Source organism: Manacus vitellinus, unplaced genomic scaffold (assembly GCF_001715985.3).
Source record: "Manacus vitellinus isolate BGI_N305 unplaced genomic scaffold, ASM171598v3 scaffold_72_pilon, whole genome shotgun sequence".
NCBI classification, from domain to species: Eukaryota; Metazoa; Chordata; class Aves; order Passeriformes; family Pipridae; genus Manacus; species Manacus vitellinus.
Window position 1 is genome coordinate 319814 of NW_021940764.1, and position 19695 is coordinate 339508.

The window sequence follows — 19695 nt, forward strand, 5'->3', positions numbered from 1 at the left end:
CCACAGAGCCCAGACTCGCAGTCGGGAAAATCATGAGCGAAAAGGAGGAGAGGGAGCAAATCTGGCTTTCATCCGTCGTTTTGAGGAATATAATTGAAGACAGGGTGTGGCTGTTGGAGCCAACAGAAATTAATGTAATGCTTGCTTGGAGCTTCGCTTCTGCTGGGGAGGTTTTCAGGAGTTACCCAAGAGCAGACACGGGGCTGGGGGTGCCTTTCTTTCCCTTGCAGACTCTTGGCTTTAGGAGGATGGTGGACATTTCTCTATGGGTGGACATGGAGCACCTCCCCCCCCCCTTCAGCAGCTCCCTGACAGGAAGAAGGAACAGGTCTTGCTCCACAAAACAGATCGGTTTGCAGCATTGTACAACCTTTCACTCACGTCCTGGTGAAAGGTCCACAGGCTCCCAAATCCCATTTCACCAGGGAGAGTTAGACACGACCATACAGTTCTGCCAAAGTACTCATATTTGGGATGCAGTTGCATTCTTTGGAGCTTTTCTGGGCTCCTGCTGGTTCCACTGGGATGTGGGACATGTGTCTGGTACAGCCAGTGCACCCAGAAGCCAGTCCCTGACTAACCTGGCTGTATCTTAAAAACACACTGTGGTGTTGTCCCGCTCCTTGTGACTGTGTTGGGGCTCCAGGCTCAGCACCAAGGCCAGACAGAGGCTGTGTGGGGCTCACTGGCTGTGTGGTTCTGCTTTCTCTAGCTGGGAGCCACTGCCTCATTCCAAAACATCCCTCAGTACCGGCTTCTTCCCCCATTACACTGATTTCTTTACCTCCACTTTTGTTTTTATTTGTAATCCTGTAGCCTTGGGACACAGCCTTGGGGCAGAAGGCTGGGAAAGGACTGTGCAAGTCTAAGACACGAAGGTGTCCCAAAAGGATTTACAACCTCAGTGTAAGGCAGGAGGAAACAAATGGCTTCATGCAGCTGGAAGTGCAGGAATCCACGACAGGCCATGGGCCAGGATGATGAGCAGTGGTCACACACAATGTCAGTGCCAACAAGCTGAGTTCTCTGGGCCTGATGGGTGAGAGAGTGAAAGTGGAGGAAGAGGTGATAAGGGTCATTTCTGGTGCACAGGGATGGGGGAAGCAGCAGGATGTCACATTCCCACGGGATGCTGGTCCCTGTGCCCAGCCCGGCTCCACACGCTCGCCTGGCTTTGCTTATCAAAGCTGATAATGCTCTCCTGTGTCAACTACAAGAAAGGTGTGTCTGGTTCTACAGAACTTTGCTTTCATAAGCATTGCCTCAGTGATGTTTGTGCAACCACACTGGAGTATGATTTTATCTTGTCACTTGTAATTACCATTAATAATTTGCATAATGGCCATTAGGCATCACTTATTAAACACTTCTTTGATGTGATACTGAGCCAGCTCCAGGCCTCATGCTCTCATCTTTCAAATGCAGACCACGACTTTTTCCTGGCTAGTGACTCACTGGTTTGTACCACCATGTTTAGCCAAATCCTGTAAGGCAAGTGAAATAATTACCACAGTGGGTTTGGTAACAGCCTGGGCTTAAATACACCTCTGAGACCGAGGGGGTGACTCTGCTTCAGTTTCTTGCTGACTGTTCACATTTGCAGGCTCTGAGCATCTGCAGTGTGAAGTAGGAGCTCAGCAGGACATGGACACAGCTGGGTTTCTTCCTACTGAAGCTCACAGTCTCCCCTGATTCGCTTTGTGAGGGCTGTTGGTTCCTTCCAGCACCTGCCAGACACTGGCAGTGCAGCCAGGCCTCCAGACTGTGCACCTCTGGAGGTTATCACAGCAGAGAAGAGTCCTGGAGAATTCATTAGGATAGATGGGAATAGTGATGGGTGATGAAACCACAGCAGTTCCAGTCCCCCATGGAGAGCTGAGCATGGTGCAGGATGGGAGGGAAACCGAGGCTGAGCCACAGGGTCAGACCAGAACCTGACAACCTGTTGTGTTCAGGTGCTTCCTGCGCTCAGACACCGTCAGGGGTGCAACAGAGCTGGGCAGAGCAGCCAGAGCCTCCCCACAGTGTCTTTTAGCTTTATATCATACTAAAGTCTCTTAATTTCAATGCACTTTAAGTTTGTGGCTCCTACTGGCAGTTTAGATTATGTCATTCAGCGCACTGAGCTGAGAAATCTGTTGGGTTATGGCAGGAGTTTGCTCATCTCTCTAGTTCTTTACAAATGTTGCACAAGCCAGTAAACAAAAATCTAAACCCCACAGATAGTTACTGTGGGTGTGAGTGAGACTGTACCTGTCTGCCTACTGCATGAAGTACACTTCTGTAGAGAAATTACAGTTTATACATCACAGCAGAACATGGCCTGCCTTTCCAAACACACCATGCCTGTAATCAGGGATAATTGGCTGTGCTGTGCAGTCCGGAACTCGTGGCTGATTTCCAGCATTGGCAATTTGCAAAATTAGTTGTTTTCTTTCTGTTTCTTCACTGATCCCTTAAACCTCTGGTGCGTTCACTCCTCGGGGATTTTTCCTGATGGTGGTGTAATTCCCATGTGCTCTCTGTAGCACACAGACACATCTGCTGGAGCAGTCACAGTGCATTTCATCTTCTGCTTACCAGCCTGAGTGCTGATACCACCCTCTCCTCTCCCTGGGCACCCCCCCTTGCTCTCTTTATCCTTGGTTCCTCTCCCAGTCCTGAACCTTCAGCCCAAGTCTCTCTCTGTCTCTGAGATATCTGTTGGTTCTTGCTTTACAAGATTTACAAGAGACACATTGAGCTGCCACGAGCTGCACGACCCGAGAGCTGTGTGAGGACACGGCAGACATTTACCTGCAGTCCCTGTCCCTGGTCACTCTTGTCCTGTTGTCTCTTGCACTGTGCCCTCTGCATTTCATATATCTTCCCTTCCCTTCCCTGCCTCCTCCTGTGCAGCCTCCACAGCCTCCATCATTTCCCAGGGCTGCCCAGGCTGTGAGTCTGGGCAGGGAGGGCAGCGTGTGGTGACCTCAGAGGTGCTGTGTCAGCACCGAGGGGGGTTAGATCGCCCCCAAATGCGCAGTGTAATTAGTGCTGCGGGAGGGGGGATGCAGAACCGAGCAGGGAAAGTAGCACAGAGCTTGGCCAGGAGCTCGTTAGAGCAATTACCCCACAGGGCTAACGAGTGTCCTGGACAGAGCTCAGGGAGAGGCTGTTCCAGAACCGTCTGAGCTGTTTCTCTCTTTAGAAACGGGCACTAATTTGGACTCATTGTGTCCCCCGAAGCCGCCTTGTTAGGATCCTCCATTTCAGGCTTCTGTCTAAGGTTAGTCATCAAACCCCATCCAATATTTCATGGGAGAAAAGGGCTTTCAGAGCCGCACAGTGAGGGGTGAGGGCTGTGACACCACTCCCAGCCCTACTGACCCATCTCTCAGACACTGCCAGTGAGGAGGGACAGGCTGCATCCTGAGCCTTGGCTTGCACACACAGCAAAATGCAGTCGTGTTCCTGGATGTGTTTGTCATTCCTTTCACTGGGGTAATAAAACACCAGCAGCTTTTTTTTTTCCTGGCTGTTTATTGTGTCTCACTTTTAAAAAAATTCTCTCCCACGTATTAATTTGTCTCACCCTTTTATCTTCCCACATGTTGCCAGCTGGTTCTTCCTGTTTGCCTTTTTTACAAATCCATTTAGAGGTTCTTTGTTTAGTGTTTTCTCTGGGAATTGTTTGCCTCCACCAGAAGGGCGTGGACAGTCCAGCAGAGCCTGGCTTTCAAAATTCCTGCTTTTCAAAATTCCTGCTCCAATTATTTGGGAAAACTTGTTGTTCTTGATTTTATCCTGCTAGTGCACATCCATAATAAGTCATAGGTGTTGTGTGCTACATTATATTATGTGATATTATATTATATTTTATTATATTAGCACACACCTACTTTAATGAGGACTCCTTTTTCTCTCAGAGGTCTCTCAGTAGAAGACAGTCAGACAGCCTGAGAGTCCCTCCCTGCCCTCTGCCCAGCCTCCCTACCTGTTTCTTTCCACATCACCTTCTACCTCATGTCTTAGCAAATGCCTCCTCCTCTGGTAGCAAACATCCCTTTCCACAGCACAGGCTGGTCCCTCTCCTCCACCCTCCATCCCCTCCTCAGCCTCTGAGTTCAGCAGGAGCACTGATGGGGACACAGTTTGTTTTCCTCCTTCCCTGCAGTGACGGGTGTGTGGATGGAGAGTGAGGGTGGATTCCATCCAAAGCTGTGCCTCGAATATCAGTGTCTGCATAACTATTTTTTTTAAATACTTGTATATTAATTTACTTGTAGAAATTATTTCCCAGGTTTGAGGCTGTGTCAGTAGGAGCAAAGTTTTATTAGAGACAAGCCTTGGTTGCTGTCAGACAACCAGCACAGCCCTGGGGAGCCCGAGTGAGGGGCAGTGCTGGGATCAGAGCAGCTCCCATGGAGTCCCTCTGGCTGCTGCTGGAGCACAACTGAGAACACCCGGGTTATTCTTGCCTTGTTCTTCCAAATGGCTTGTTCTTCACAGCTCCTCGGGGATGTGCAGTGGGGCTGAGGGGCTCTCTGGTCTGCAGTGACCTGAGGGAGAGCAGGAAGCATCACTTTTTCAGGAGGTTCTGCATATGTGCCTTTCTCTTACACACCCTTGCTCTTGTACTGACCTTCCTCTTCCCTCTTCTCCCCAGCTCTGCTTGATTTTATACCTTCTCAAAGAGCTGTGACTGACTGATTCCCCTTCCAGTTCCTCATTCCCATGTTGTGCTGGAAGTCTTATTTAACCACACCTTTACTGCTGGGCACTCCCCAATGTCAAACCTAATTTCTACAGAGGTGTATAAATGTCCCACAGCTGCATCCCTTGCCACTGCTTCCCACCATTCCTTACCACTACTTCCCACCATAGCCCAGTTAATCCCAGTGCTCCACCACCAACAGTCATAGCTGCCATCCCTCCTGGCAGGCTCCGACCCAGCCTCTTTCCAGGGAAAAGACACCACCTCCAACCCCTCTTCACCCAGAAAAGCCTGGAAGCCTCTCATCCTCCTCTTCCCCAGGTTCCCAGCACTGAAAGGACAGCTCATGGTCCCACTCCCTGGCTCCTGGAGGACCCCTCACCTGGCAGACCCTCTCCTGTGCCAGGCTCAGGGCAGGCAGGGCTGGCACAGAGTGGCTTTCAGCCCCCCGCTCCTCCCAGCTGATGTGGCAGCGACTCCTCTTCCTGCTGGCCCTCTGTGGAAAGGAGACAGCTCTGGAGACCCAGGCCCTTGGCATTCCCACCCTGGAGATCTCCCCCTGACCTGTGCACTGGCTGTAGCTCTGTCTCTTCAGTCAGTGCTGCCATTTCCCCTCCGAGCCCTGAGGGCCATTGGCCACCATTCTCCCGCTCCCTCCCGCCTGCCTCTTGGCTGCTGTTGCTTTTCCATCCCAGGATCACCCCAGGCTCCAAGACAAACACTAACAGTGTCCCTTCATCCACTGCAACTGGCATTTTGGAACAAAAACTGATTTGTCATGTAACTAATTTAGGACTGGAGAGTTCTCAGGGCTCCACCATTCCAATGCCTCCTTTTCCAAACAAATGGAGCAGGTGGGTGCCCAGGCTGGTGTTGTGTGTGTGCAGCCATGTCTGGGATTAACAGCCTGGCTGTTTAAAAACCTCAGTCAATGGGAGGCAGGGCAGAGACAGCTGCTTTGCATACAAATTAAATTCCCAAAACTTTAATTAAAATTGTTGTGTGAAGCTTAAAATGTTTGGATAATTTATTGTTTCGGTTAATTTAGCTGCCAGTCCCTAACCCTGCCTCATTCTGGCAAAGCCAATATAACTCAGTTAATGTGACAGTGTTTGTCAGAGACCTTGCCCAGCTGCCAGCAAAGCTGCCCTTAAAGAGCTGCTGCACCGTGCCAGGGGCTGGGACAGCTCTGGGGGCTCTCCTGGCCCCCCTCCCTGGCCCCAGAATGGTCTCTGACATGCACCCTGGACATTTATCAGAGCCAAATCCTCAGGTGCCTCACAGTTTGCTAATAGGCCCTGTCTGGTAACAGGTCAGCACTGGTTCCTCACCACAGTGTTGCTTTTACCACTGGTATCAGGAAGGCAAAGCACAGGGATTTTGGGGTGCCCAGCTCTGTCTGCGTACATGATGTCGTGCTGGCCGCCCTCCAGCAGGCAGTGGTAGGTCTGGATCTCCTGCTCCAAGCGGCACTTGACGTCCAGGAGGGTCTTGTATTCCTGGTTCTGGCACTCCATTTCCGCTCGGATCTCAGCCAGCCGCTGCTCCACGCAGGAGATCTGGGCCTGCAGCTCAGCCAGGTATTTGTTGTAGCGACACTCGGTCTCCGTCAGAGAGGATTCCAGGTTTTCTTTCTGAGAATGGAACAAGCACACAGGTACCTGGGTTTGCTGCGGGCACGACCCTGGTCACGGGAGCTGCAGGTGTGAGTCGTGTGGCATCCCTACCATGGTGAGCTGGGCTTGCACGTTGATTTCCAGGGCCTGCAGCTGCCGCCTCAGCTCAGTGACCTGCTTGTTGCTTGACTCGATCTCCTGGCTGCTTGTGACGACCTCCAGATTCACCTCCTCCATCTGCAAGGTCAGAAAAGAGCAGCCCTTTCCTCACGTCCCCACATCATCTCACATCCCGCAGTGCCCTGAGCAGGCTGAGCCCCCCCCCCCATTTACTCTCCTGTGGCCCTGTGACACCATGTGGTGGCCCCTCTGCCACAGACAGAGCACAGAAATCGGGCAGCACAGTTAGATCAGAGCACTCCTGTGACCCAGCTGCTCGTATTAGGACATCTAATCCCTCAATTTTGCTGTCCCAGGGGGCAGTGCCGGGCCAGCCCTGGGCGGGTGTGGTACCTTGCAGGCATACCACTGCTCCGTCTCCTTGCGGTTGCGCTCCATCAGCGTCTCGTACTGGCACCGCAGATCCTCCAGGATCTTCCTCAGGTCTGGGCCAGGGCAGGCATTGACCTCCACGCTCACATCCCCGGTCGCCTGCTTCCTCAGGCAGCTCATTTCCTGCAGGGAATACGGGCACCATATCAGTAATATCAACCCCGGGGGGGGCTTTCCTTCTTCTCTATTCCCTGGGTGAGGGGTGATCCGACCTCCTCGTGGTTGGTCTTGAGGCAGCACATCTCCTCCGTGAGAGCCTCGCACTGCAGCTGCAGGTCGGTCTTGCAGCTGGCCAGCTGGTCCAGGACGGGCCGCAGGTTGCAGATGTCGGCATCCACGTTCTGCCGGAGACCACACTCGGTCTCGTACCTTAAACCACGGGCAGCAAAGGGGGGTCAGCAGGGCAGCAGGGCAAGGCAAGCCTTTCACTTAACTTTGGGGGAAAAAATCTGCTTTTGACCGTGCAGCCTGACAGACAGAGGGTTGGGATTTCCCCGTCACCGCCCCTCACCTGCCCTTCCCCAGCACGGGTCTGTACTCACTTCACTCTGAAGTCATCAGCAGTCATCCTGTTGTTATCGATGTTCAGAAGGATTTTGTTAGTCTCCATGGCTGCACACAGGATCTGGAAAAGCAAATGTAGGAAAGGGATTAGGGCTTGCAGCTTCCTCTGGCTCCAGAAGACCCTGGAGGAAACACCTACCCGGGGTATTTTATAATGATTCCATGTACTGGGATTATTGATCAGTTAGGTGGGATCACAGCAGGGAAACCCTCATGCCAGCTGGGTGGAGCTGGCTGTGCTGAAGTGTCAGTTCTCAGTAAATGCAGAATCCCCCTCCCTTGGACCATCATTCCATATAAACCATCACTGCACCTGCCCCTCCAGAGCCATTGCCTCTGCCCTCTGGCAGGGCTCTGCACTTGGGAAAGCAAAGCTCAAGGAAATATTAAACTTTCTTGACGAACAAGGATTTACCTGGTTCTGAAGGTCTTCAATTTCCTTGTGGTAGCAGCTGTAGTCCCGTGGCTCGCAGCTGGGCCCCACCTTGGCGTACCACTCCCTGATCTTGCACTCCAGGTCGGCGTTGTCCCCCTCCAGGAGCCGCACCTTGTCCAGGTACGAGGCCAGGCGGTCGTTGAGGTTCTGCATCGTGGCCTTCTCGTTGTTGGCGAACAGGATCCCATCCCCGCAGCCAGCGCCAGCCCTGGGGAAGCCCCCACCCCCTCGAGTGCAGATGCCTCCACCGCTGAAGCCCAGGGCAGAACAAGCCCTCTGGGTGGCTCCGAAGCTCCCGCCGGCCGCGCTGCCGGCGCTCAGCTGCTTCCCGAGAAATCCCTCGCTCAAACTGCCGCCGGAAAAACTGCCCCCCACGGCACCCAGGTCGTAGGCAGCGTGTCTCCCCGAGGAGGCGGAGGAGACCCTCCTCCCCGTGCCGGCCGCGTTGCTGCCCGTGCTGCCCCTGCCCTGGGCACAGGTGGTGACGACCTGCCTGACAGCACAGCTCATGGTGCAGCCGACGGAGCCCGGGGCAAGTGCTCAGCTCGCTGCAGGATCCAACTGTGATCCCTCCGTCCCCTGGTCCTCTATTTATACCAGTCCCCGTGGATCGTGCCACTGGAGAAGGGCTGTTTATTCTTCCTCCTTGTGACCTGGCTGGGAGGTGTTTTTTTTCAGCCGGAAATAATTCCCCAAAGGCGTTTGTCTCCAGAAATCCCACAACAGAAAGATGCTTTGGTTAACAGAAGCGTGTTTCAAAACTACATCAAAAATGTTACTTCCTGAATCATCAGGTCTGACTTGTGATGACAGCTCAACAACAGTGACACAAAAACCCGACGATACCCGAGAGTGCCCGGGGAGTGAAACACCACGGCAATTATCCACCCCCGGCGTGGGCGAGTCCACCCGGAAAGTGAAAGCTGTGGGAAAGGCATCCTATCTGACCCAGCCTGCTCGACCCCTTTGTCACCAGGAGCAAGAGGGTCCCCTCACTCAGCTGCCCTCAGTCCCTGGGACCAGGGCCAGGAGACCACCCTGGACCGTGCAGCGAGGGTCTGTCCCATCCTGCGTGGCCCTGGGTTGAGTGAGCCCCTTGAAATGCTCTTGGAGAACACAGAGGAATATTGCACTGGAATGTACCAGGGATGATTTGTCCTTTCTCTTTCTCCTACCTCCATCAAAACATCCCCTTGCAGAGGGAGATCTGTTTGTTTTGCTGCTTTATAGGGTAGACAAAATAGTCAAATATTTATCCAAAATATAAGAGAAGAGGATGTTTCCTGAACACCAAACATTGCAGTTCACTGTGAATATTCACCACCACACGGGATAAGATTTCTGAAACAGTAACATGCAGAATTTCAGCAGATGCCTGACTCTGCAGAGGTCTGACCCAGTTCTAATCAGCCCCGTGGAAACACTCCAAATACAATCTAGGTGTTACATTTAGAAAAGACAAAAACAACTTTAAAAAAATATATATTAAAGCTATTTTTCGGTCCTGGAATGATGGATTGAGGAAGAAGGGAAATAATTAAAATGTTTTGTCATCTGAATCTTTAATTTTATTAATAACATTAATAAAGCCATGCTAATATTGGCTGGCTCTCACCCACGTGTGGTTCAGCTGTGGGTTTGGCATCCAGGTCACCTGGACACGTGGCATACAGGATGTGTTAGCTGCAGCCTGGCTCACAAATATTGCTTCTGCCATTTGGGTGAGTTCATTAGGCTCGATTTTATCTTGCCACTGCAAACCCAGCGCTCCTGCAGCACTGGGGTGGTTCTGTGGGTGCCCGTCCTTCGTTAACGCCGTCATTAGGAAGCGAAGCCGGTGCCAGGGTGCCCTGACACACACAGGGGTGGCCAGGCCCTGCCTGGAGCTGGGGTCGGGATCAGCTGCAGCCCGGCCACAATCGGTCTGTTTTCCATCCAAGAATTATAAAACCAGAGCTGAGTAAACATTTAAATTCATTTAATCCATAATTATATGGTCCTTCATTTTTCAAGGCCAGGTTGGACAGGGCTTGTAGCAGCCTGGTCTAGTGGAAGGTGTCCCTGCCCGTGGCAGGGGGTCGAATGAGATGAGCTTTAAGGTCTCTCCCCACTCAAACCATCCTGTGATTACAAGATTTTATGATTTTTTTTAAATGAGGAGAAAAAAAACACATAACGAGTGGAGAGTTTGGGGGTTTTTTCAATTACTGGAAACTAAGCAGAGATGTCCACGTTTCTTCCTTACTTTTGGAACTTCAGACCTTACCAAAGGTGATTAGAATTTCTACAGCTTTTGTAAAGGAGAACAGTAACTTCACTCTTGATTTTTCCAAATTTGTGTGTCCTTCACAGCAGCTTTTTTTTTCCTTTCCAAAATGCAAAATTTTTATTAAAACCAGCTCTTGGGTTTACACCAGAGCACACCTCAGGCCCTGCCAGCAGTCACAGCCCTCATATCATTAAAGAGATTTTCACTTTGTGACAAGGAGACCTGCTAATGACGGCATCTCCCTGCCTAATGGAAGGCTCCTTCCAGAATTAACTTTTATTGACTTCCCGGCTGGAGTCTGCAGATGGAAATTTGCTGCCCACAGCCTCGGAGCCAGCCCGGGGCGCTGCTCTGATGCCCCGTCCTCGTCCTCGGCTGACTCGGGAGCCCCTCGCAGGCACCGCTGTGCCCCAGGGGGGGCAGAGGAAGGAGCCAGGCACGAGGAGCTGCCACAGGCACTTCGGGAGCAGCAGCACCGGCCTGACCAGGAAAAATGACTGCTTCAAGTAACAAATGAGCAGAAGAGCCTCCCCCAGGCGAAGGTGCTGCTCCCACGTAATGAGCTTTGTGAAAAATAGAGAGAAAAGGGATTATAGTTCAGCTCTCTGTCGGCGTCCTGGGCTGTGTGACGGGGGCAGGGGATGGGCACGCTGGCGTTATTCCCAAGGGTGCTCCAGCACAGAATTACCAGATTCAACAGGGCAATGGAAATGAGAAAGATTAGATTTCCCTGGAGGGAAATCCTTTGGATATTTTAAGGTTTCAGACTGTTTCTTAAGCTAATGCAGATGAAGTATAATGTGCCCCCAAGAAGGAGATCCAGCATTTCACGTTATTACAAACAATCCCTGAGTCACCAGCTGTTTTCATGTCCAAGAGAGCTTCCCTGGGGACTCGTTGACTCAGACACAGCACCAAACCCCGAGTCCCTGCTGGTGCACAGACACAGGGAATGCCAGGAGCAGAGCTGGAGCCAGGAACTGCCCAGCCCAGCCCCTGCCAGCTGGGGTGTCTCTCACGGCTCCAGCCCGGGCAGGGAGAGCTCTCTGCCCACTGTCAGCTGAATTTCCGTGTGGCACTATGGAAAATCCATACAAAGTATTTACAAAGTATTTGCTTATCTGGCTGGTGATGTACCTGTCACACCACTTTCTGCCAGCTGCCATTGGCTGTATCTCCACCCCTCTGAGGACACCGGGTGCTCCAGGGTCTGATCCCGGCTTTGCAAGTTACTCCAGGCAATTCACTCAGCTCCTCCCAGTCTCAATTTCATGCTTTGTAGAATGGAAACCATAATAACAGTCATCCCCCTCCTGGAGGGCATTGTAAAAATAACTCTCTAAGAAGCACAAGGGGCTTCAAAAATTGGAAAGACAATTCTTGTGTATTATATATTGTCAGTGTTCTTGCTGTTTTATGTTAAGTTTGACACAGGCACATCTCATAGATTTCTCTCTGTGTCTCAGTCATGAAATACCTTTCAAGGACATTTTTGATTTTCCCTTTTTTCATTTTGTTGTCCATTAAAGTTTCACCATCATTTGCTGAGGACTTGCTTCTGTAACTCTTGGCTGAATCCTAATGAGGCTTTTCTTCTTGTGCTTGGAGCTTCCAGAAAATCTGAGCAACGCTCTCCAAAACCAGTATTTGTCCTTCTCTTGGAGTCACAATTTGTCCATGTTTCACGGACACATACTGTGTGTATCAAAGAGTAGTAACAGGCAATAAATTGCCCAATAGTCCTGTGGTATTTTCCTTCTTCGGAGCACTACAGGGATCACTTGTACTGAGCTTGGACTTCGCTCTCACCTGTGATAACAGTGTTACACTGAGCTGTATGCAGAATTAAGGCCTTTTTCATTGATGCAAATATATGTTGATGAATAAGGAAAACCCCAGGAGAACTGAATCCACTGATTACAAATCTGGGCTCTCCATCAGCTCTCCCAGCTGTTCCCCCAGCTCTCCTCAGGATTCCACCTCAGGCAGTTCCTGCTGATAGATGTAAATATCTCAGCACAGGGTGACAATCAGAGATAACCAAATGTGCTGTTGGATCAATCTCTCCCTTGTGTCCTCTTGGCTGCAGAAGGAGCCATCCCTCCCTGTGCTGCCCGTGGAGGCCGGTACTCCTGGACTGACATCTTCTTTTAGCCTCCTACTTGTATTTCATCAGTTAGATTTGTGGTTTGCAGAAAGCCTTTCTGTATTCATACACTTGGGGCAGTCTGCAGATGGCTCAAGAGTTAAAAAACTGCCATTTAAAACTGAAATAACTCTGTTCTGATGGAAAATAAGCACAGCACATTAGCAGTGTTCTCAGGATTTCTGCCTGCAGCCTTGCCCACTGCCGCAGACCCTGAGACAGCTGGAGGCTCAGGTACATTTTGCTTGATCTGGTTTTAATTTTTGACATAGCTCTGGCTCAGTCAGCCTGGGAGACTTCCTATTTCTCCAAGGAAGGTCTGTTATTCCAGAGAGGGAGAAGCATGACACAGTCCATGAACTCTGCACTCCGCTCGTTTCCTGCCCTCTCTGTAATTGCTGAACGATGATACAGAGCGATAACATCTCACACTCCCTTTTTCTGGAAAGACCTGGCAGGCTCCCCACTTCTTCGATCTCCTCTGCCTGTCCTGTCATGCCCAGTGTGACATCACCAGCTCTTTCCCAACCTGCTGGGGCCGGGGAGTGTGTGGTGAGTGCTCAGTGGGCCCTCAGTGCTGCGGGGAGGCTGAGGGACAATGAATCACCGCTCATCACCCAAGGGATGAGTGAGCTGAGCCTCAGCCACAGGAGCCTTTTGTGCATTGTGGAAGCTGATTTACTGCAGGCTGGTCCCTTTCCCTTTGGTCTGAGCCCCAGATCTGTATCCTTGAGGTGGGGGATTAACATGAGCCCAAGATCCAAGATGGACAGGGCTCCCAGGTTCCACTGTAGAGAGCATGAAGCTGGATCTGAGTGATTCCATCACGCTTTTGGCTCTCCAGGAAGCAAGTGGGCACAGGCACACCTGGTACCTGCTGCCCAACTGTGTCACTAATCCTGAGTGGCAGCTTGGCCTCAGGCGCTGTTTCTGCCTCCTGTGTTTCAGGAAGGATTTTACCAGTGATCTACTAGATGTGATAGTGATAAAAATTGTTGCTACTCATCCCCATGCGGATTAAGCAATGGTTACTTTAGATCCTGTTAAGTGCAGCCCTGGGGCAGCATAGAAAGCTCTGTATAAGGTTTCCCTGCCCAATAGTGTGATTTAAAGACAGTCAAAAGAGGCAGCAGGCAAGTGGGGATGAGGTTTGCCAACCAGCCTGACACTGGGCTCATGTCTCAGATGGAACATCTGACAGCAACAGTCTTGCCAAAGTCATTCAAGTTCAGCTTACAGGAGAAAGTGATTTTTTATGATCCCAAGAGAACTGAGCTTTATTTTGTTGGTTTTAATTATCAGTCGCGTGGCACATTGACCTCAGACCTCATCTATCCATAACTGCCTTCAATTTCTGTCACTAATCTAGTTGATGTCTCAGCCAGTCCCGTGTATTTACAAGCAATGAGTTCATTAGAAAAAGCTGTCTCCAATTACCTTTGCCCCAGGTGGAACCCATGTCCCTCCAGGTGAAACCCATCTCCTGCCATTCCCCTCCTCTCACTGGCTTCTTCTTGTGGTTTCTTAGGACTTTCCCTGGCATGAACACACCACCCTGAGGCTTTGAGGGATCTTGTGTCAGTGATAGACAAGTCTGCAGCTGCACTAGCGAGGAGAAAAAGCTTTATTAAGTGTGTCCAAAGGCACCTGCACGGAATGAGGGTAATACAGGCAGGAGGAGGAGGTGGAGGAAGCTTTCTGGGACACAACCCAGGGCCTCAGGCAGTGCTTGGCTCAGCTCACTGCTCTCCTGAGCCTGGGGTCGAGGGTCCTACTGGCCCTCCTAGCGAGTGGTGAGTGCGACCTGCTCCCGGGAGGAGACCACCTTCCCATCCTGCACCTCCTCGACGATCGTGCGGACCTGGCGGGACGATGTCACCACTGCAGGGGGAAAGGGGGGACAGTTATTCATGGCAGGAGGGAGGGAATTTCTTAACACTTTATCAAATATTCTTCAGGAGATGGCAGGTTCTTACCATCTCTGCCGGAGTGTGGGGATATGGCAGAGGAGTACTGGGAGGAGATGCTGCAGGAGAAGCACAAAACCAAAGAGAAGTTAGGGACAAACATCTGTTGCTGCTGTTATACAGCTGTGTTCAGGCAGCAGGAAAACAGAGAAGGCTCATGGAGGTTGCTAAAAGTGCTGCTACACTTGGCCTCTGCTGGGGAGCAGAGGAACCATGACCCCCTCCAGCAGGGAAGGGGGCCTGGTGCAGCATCCTAGTCCAGGCAGAAACCAGGGACAGAGCCACTGGGCATCCACGGCTGGTGTGAATATGGAGCCCAGCCCTGAAAGCTGCGGCTGGACCAAGTCCCCAGGCAGCACATGTGGTGTCTATGCCCAATGTCCTCCCGCTGCCCTCCCCGCGCAGCCCCTCACGCACTGGGCGTCCTCGCCCTCCAGGAGCCGGCGGTACGTGGCGATCTCCTGCTCCAGGCGGCACTTGACGTCCAGCAGGACCCTGTACTCGTGGTTCTGGCGCTCCATGTCGCAGCGCAGCTCGGCCAGCTGCTCCTCCACGCTGGTGATCAGCGCCTGCAGCTGGGCCAGCTGGGTGCCGTAGCGCGCTTCCGTGTCGGCCAGGGTGCCCTCCAGCGCCGCTTTTCTGCGGGACGGGCACGGGGCCGGCTCAGGGGCGCGGGGGGCGGCCGGGGGGGCACAGCCCTGCGGGCCCCCGGGCCCGTGTCCCTGGTGCCCCCCGCCCCCCGTACCGTGCTCAGCTGGGACTGGCAGGTCGACATCCAGGCTCTGGATCGTGCGCCGCAGCTCCGTGATCTCCGTCTTGCCCTGCTCGCAGCTGCTCGTGTTGATGGCCCACCTCCCGGTTCAGCTCTTCCGTCTGCAGTGAGGCCTGAGCGTGCCCTCAGAGCCCCAGTGGTGGCACAGGCCCCGGCCCCGTGCCCGCTGCTGCCCCCTCAGCCCTCACCTTGGTGAAGAACCACTGCTCGGCATCCCTGCGGTTCTTCTCCGCCAGGCTCTCGTACTGCTCCCGCATCTCCGCCAGGATCTTGGTCAGGTCGATTCCGGGGGCAGCGTCCATCTCCACGCTGATCTCCCCACCCACCTGCCCACGCAGGGCACTCATTTCCTAATACAGAAGAGACACATTATACACGTCACAGTGACAAGGTATTTCCATCCTGAAAAACTTTTTATTTGCACCCAGCATATGCACCCCACAGACCTCCTGGAGGTCCTGTCTGAAGGGATTATTTCCCTCTCCCTTTCCCCTCAGATGTCTCCTGACATTCCTAATTGCAGAGACTCCTGCATGTTTGACCTGACCTGGTGCACAAGAAATATTCGTAGGTCCCAGTTTGAGCCTGGCTCTGTGCTCACCTCCTCGTGGTTCTTCTTCAGATAAGCCAGCTCCTCCTTCAGGTTCTCGATCTGCATCTCCAGGTCGGCTCTGGCCAGGGTCAGCTCGTCCAGGACGCGGCGCAGGCCGTTGATATCGGCCTCCACGCTCAGGCGCAGGGCCTGCTCCGACTCAAACCTGGGGGCACAGCAACAGTCAGCAAACACCCACCTCATACAGGATTATTCTTGTCTTTTCCTTCCCCAACTTGGCATTTTCTGCCAAGAATCTGTAATTCAGTGTGCGTTCACAGATCTCACAGTGCAGGAATGTCAGTGCTGTGCCCAGGGAGAGATGCACAATTCCCAAATGTCCCACTCCTAGTGAGCAGTGACCTGGTGGAGCAACCCCAGGTGCAGGAAGAACAGCCTTGAACAGCCAGGCCTTTCCCCCCTTGTCCCAAGAGCTCTCGGAGGCGTTGGACTCACTTGGTTCGGAAGTCGTCCGCTGCCAGCCTGGCGTTGTCGATCTGCAGGACGATGTTGGCATTTTCAACAGTCGCAGCAAGAATCTGGTGGGGGATAAAAGAAAGAAAAAGAGTTAAAAAGTCATTTTAAACCGCTGGCAGCAAACCCATCCAGGGAAGGACTGGGACTGGAGCAGCACTGGGCCTCCTGGCGTGGGGCTGGACTTCCAGGTGGGCTCTGCAAAGAGGGAGACGGGGGTGCTCAGCTCCATCTCCCATCAGCACAGATTCAGTCCCGTGAGGACACTGCCATGGGCACGCGGCCCTGCCCAGGTGGCATCTCCAGGTGCTCACACCGTGCTGAGCCCTGGCAGCACTCCAGGCTTTGGGAATGGGAAGAGCCTGGCTGAGAAGAAAAGGGTTGAGGAAGGAAGGAAGGAAGGAGTGCCTTGTGCCTGCGTAGTTTGGCTTTCATAATTACACCCGAGGTGCAAATATTTGCTCTGGGATTATGAAAATGGTTGGCCGTTTAGTGAGCAGGAATTTCTGTAGCCACAAGCTAATGAAAAGCTCTCACTGAGTTCTGCTCCTTCAGGGGATATCCAGGGAATAATCCAGGAATATTGATGTGGTCATTTCTCAGCTGTTCTGCAGGATGGGAGGAAAGCATCTGCCTCCCCCTGGATCGGGAGCAGAGGGTTTCTGTGAGACCCAGCACTTCTTTGCTCAAATCCAGAGACAGCTCCTGTGTTCCTGTGCTCCATCAGAGCACACCCAACAAGCTGGAATCTGAAGAGGAGCTTCAGGCAAAGGCCCTTCCCCCCAGGGTGAAGCCCAAGAGAACAGTTAAAGAACAGAAAAATTCTAGGAATGTGACTTACCCCAGGGGCTGACCCTGCCCCATTTCCCTGGAATTTAATCACGGGCCAGGTATGTCATTGCCCAACCCCACACCTCATCCCTTCCATGGAACCTGAGCTCACTGGGGATGAGTGATGAGGGCAGAAGGGGGGCAGCGATGGCAGGGCAGGGAGGGATGGCACATTCTGATGCTTTGGATCAGGGGCTTTTACCTAAAATCATCCAAGGAGCTGCTAAGGATAAAGACACAAGCTTGGCCCTGATTTCATCCGCTGCATTTTAGACCAGGGCACACATCTGATTTCAGCACCTTCCACAGCCCAGGGTGATCCAACCCTTGGATTTCACTCATGTCTGTGTCTGCAACTCCCAAAGAACAACCATTCCATAGGACAGTTCCTTTCTACTTTAACCCCCACCTTGAGCCTCCTTACATTCTAGAAAAGATTGGGTTTGTATTGTGGGAATGACTTATCATCTCCATTTGCATATCAGTCAACAGTGAAGGGGCCAAGAGATAACGTGTCCCTGCCTGCTGAGCTCCAGCAGGAGCCTGACAGGGAGCACATATCTACAGGGGCACATACATCAGGTAACATGAATCAGTGTCTGACTCCTGCTTTCCTGCCCCACCATTCTCCCTGCACTGGAACAGTCAATGGAAACCCCATCCTGGTGCCTCATGATCTGCTGTTCATAAATTGCAACTGTTATTCCAAAGCTCCTTCTGTTTTCCAATCTCAGGCCATTTGTTAATCCTCTTCCCTCCAGCTCTTAGGAACAAGGTCATCTTTTTACAAGTGACTCTGATGAAGATGTTATGTTAATCCCCAGTCCTACCTTGTTCCTGAGCTCCTCGATGGTCCTGTAGTAGGGGCTGTAGTCCCGGTCAGGACCAGGGCCCTGCTTCTTGTACCACTCCCTGATCTTGACCTCCAGGTCGGTGTTGGCCTCCTCCAGGGCTCGCACCTTGTCCAGGTAGGCGGCCAGGCGGTCGTTGAGGTTCTGCATCGTCTCCTTCTCCCCCGCCGGCAGGATGCCATCGCCGCCTCCAAAGCCCCCTCCAAAGCCGGCCCCAAAGCCGGCCCCAAAGCTGCCCCCAAAGCCCCCGCCGAGGGCCCCTCCGACGCTGCTGCAGTAGCTGCCCCCAAAGCCACTTCCAAGCCCCGAGACGACGCGGGAAGAGATGGAGTAGCTGCCAGAGCCCCCGTGCACGCTGGGGGCCCTGTAGCCTCCCCCCCCGACACGCACGGAGGAAAGCCTGCTGGAGCCTCCCCCCAGGCTCCCGAATCCCTTGAGGGAGGTGGAGGAGGAGTATTGCCTGACAGTGGTGCTCATGGTGGAGGCTGGAGGTGGAGAGAGAGGCAGTTCTGCAGCTCAGCAGTGAGTGCTCCTTCCCCTGCCTCGGGGCCCTTTATAGCCCGGCCAGGAGGCGTTGCCACACGGTGGTTTTTTTTTTGTTGCATTCCCGACGATTTTCATCACTCCTAAAACCTGAGCCAACTTCCAGAATCGTCATTTTTGCCTTTGTTCTGTTGATGCTTTTTGTCATACTCCACTAGAAGGTTTTTCTCTCACAAAGGGAGTCTTTATGCTTCTTCCGTTTCCAAGTAAATCATCAGGTGTGATTCAAAGGAGGAGGCTCCTTGCTCAGGGCTACGATTTAATTCCTTCTGCACTGTTAGCTCTAGAACAGGCAGTGTTTGAGGGAGTAACTCAGCATCTCTTTTACTGTGGCTTTTCATCCCAGTTAGTTTCCTGTCCCTGCTTAGGCTGCACACACACCTGCAGGGACAGCAGCCGTGTCGTGACACCTCCACAGCCCCGTGAGTACAATGGTGCCAGAAGGAACTTGGCTCCTGATCCTGGAAATACAAGTGTGCTCTTTTATCCACAGGGAGAGGGATGATCAGTAGTGAAAAAGCAATGAAAAGGGAATTCGTGCTCCAGGGCTCGCTCCAGTCTTTACTTCAGAGACCACCCATGAGTGGGGGAATGTGAAAAGGCATTAGCAGGGGATGGTTTGTGTTCTTTGTGGACGAGCACTAGCAAACTATCCTGAAAGGGCAGGGTATGGCTGCTAGCTAGACATTACGAGATGCTCCAGGAAAAATGCAGAATAGCATAAAGTAGATGAAGGATGTAAGGAACAAACTCCTGGTGTCTAAATCCTGTGAACAGGAGCACAAAGCTGACAGCAGCACAGCTGGGCAGCCAATGCTGGTGATGTCTTCTGAGAGGGACAACATCAGTTGTGACCAGGCAGGACAAGTGCAGTGTGAGTTTGGAGCTGACAGCTCCCGTCAGGAGAGACTGTGGTTGTGTCTGACGAGCAAAAGGACTCCAAACCTGAGTGCAGTGCCGTGGTCTGCTGTCGGCACTCCGTGCTGACCCCCAGCACGGGCAGAGCCCACCAATCCCAGTGTCCCTGGCTCGTCACACAGGGTGTGGAGGAGGAGGGAACGCTCATGTGTGCACACGGTGGATTGTTGGGCTGTCTCCACAGACAGGCCCCAACAGCCCCTTCCCAACAGCCAAGTTCTTCCTTAGATCATTTGCCAAAGGAGGGGGGAAAGGGAATGGAAAGAAGAACAAAGGTACATTACTGAGCAGCTCAAAGGGCACGACTCCCTCCCCTCCCTCTGCAGAAAGCTGGAGACGGTGCAGGAGTGGGATGTGTCCTTGGAATATCAGGAGCTGGCTGCTGTGGAGAAGTGGTTGCCCATCTTCCATAGGACTTGGAGCTGTGCAGGACCTCTGCAGGAGCCTCGGCCGTGTTGGCTCTGGCTG

General features: G+C 52.6%; 2 protein-coding genes across 2 annotated transcripts; both read right to left on the reverse strand.

Moving 5' to 3' along the window:
• Positions 1-5104: 5104 nt before the first annotated feature.
• On the reverse strand, positions 5105-8374 carry LOC108641668 (keratin, type I cytoskeletal 19-like). Its single transcript, XM_018084506.2, has 7 exons — positions 7844-8374; positions 7407-7489; positions 7077-7233; positions 6826-6987; positions 6424-6549; positions 6104-6330; positions 5105-5192 (listed from the first exon to the last, which is right to left on the reverse strand). The coding sequence occupies exons 1-7, from the start codon at positions 8372-8374 to the stop codon at positions 5105-5107; spliced, it is 1374 nt and encodes a 457-aa protein (XP_017939995.2).
• Positions 8375-13921: 5547 nt separating this feature from the next.
• Positions 13922-18284, reverse strand: LOC103757782 (keratin, type I cytoskeletal 14). Its single transcript, XM_029964510.1, is given in 9 exon segments — positions 13922-14160; positions 14256-14305; positions 14664-14885; positions 14997-15073; positions 15075-15119; positions 15207-15368; positions 15620-15776; positions 16067-16149; positions 17746-18284. Coding segments are annotated over 9 exon segments (1392 nt in total). The 5' UTR covers positions 18244-18284; the 3' UTR covers positions 13922-14062.
• Between the last annotated feature and the right edge of the window lie 1411 nt (positions 18285-19695).

Excerpts from the sequence above, each read along its gene's own strand:
- LOC108641668 (XM_018084506.2), bottom strand. The coding sequence starts at position 8,374 with ATGAGCTGTGCTGTCAGGCAGGTCGTCACCACCTGTGCCCAGGGCAGG. Across the intron at positions 7,490-7,843 it reads TTGAAGACCTTCAGAACCAG|ATCCTGTGTGCAGCCATGGA; the intron begins GTAAATCCTTGT and ends TTGCTTTTCCAG. Across the intron at positions 7,234-7,406 it reads GCTGATGACTTCAGAGTGAA|GTACGAGACCGAGTGTGGTC; the intron begins GTGAGTACAGAC and ends CCGTGGTTTAAG.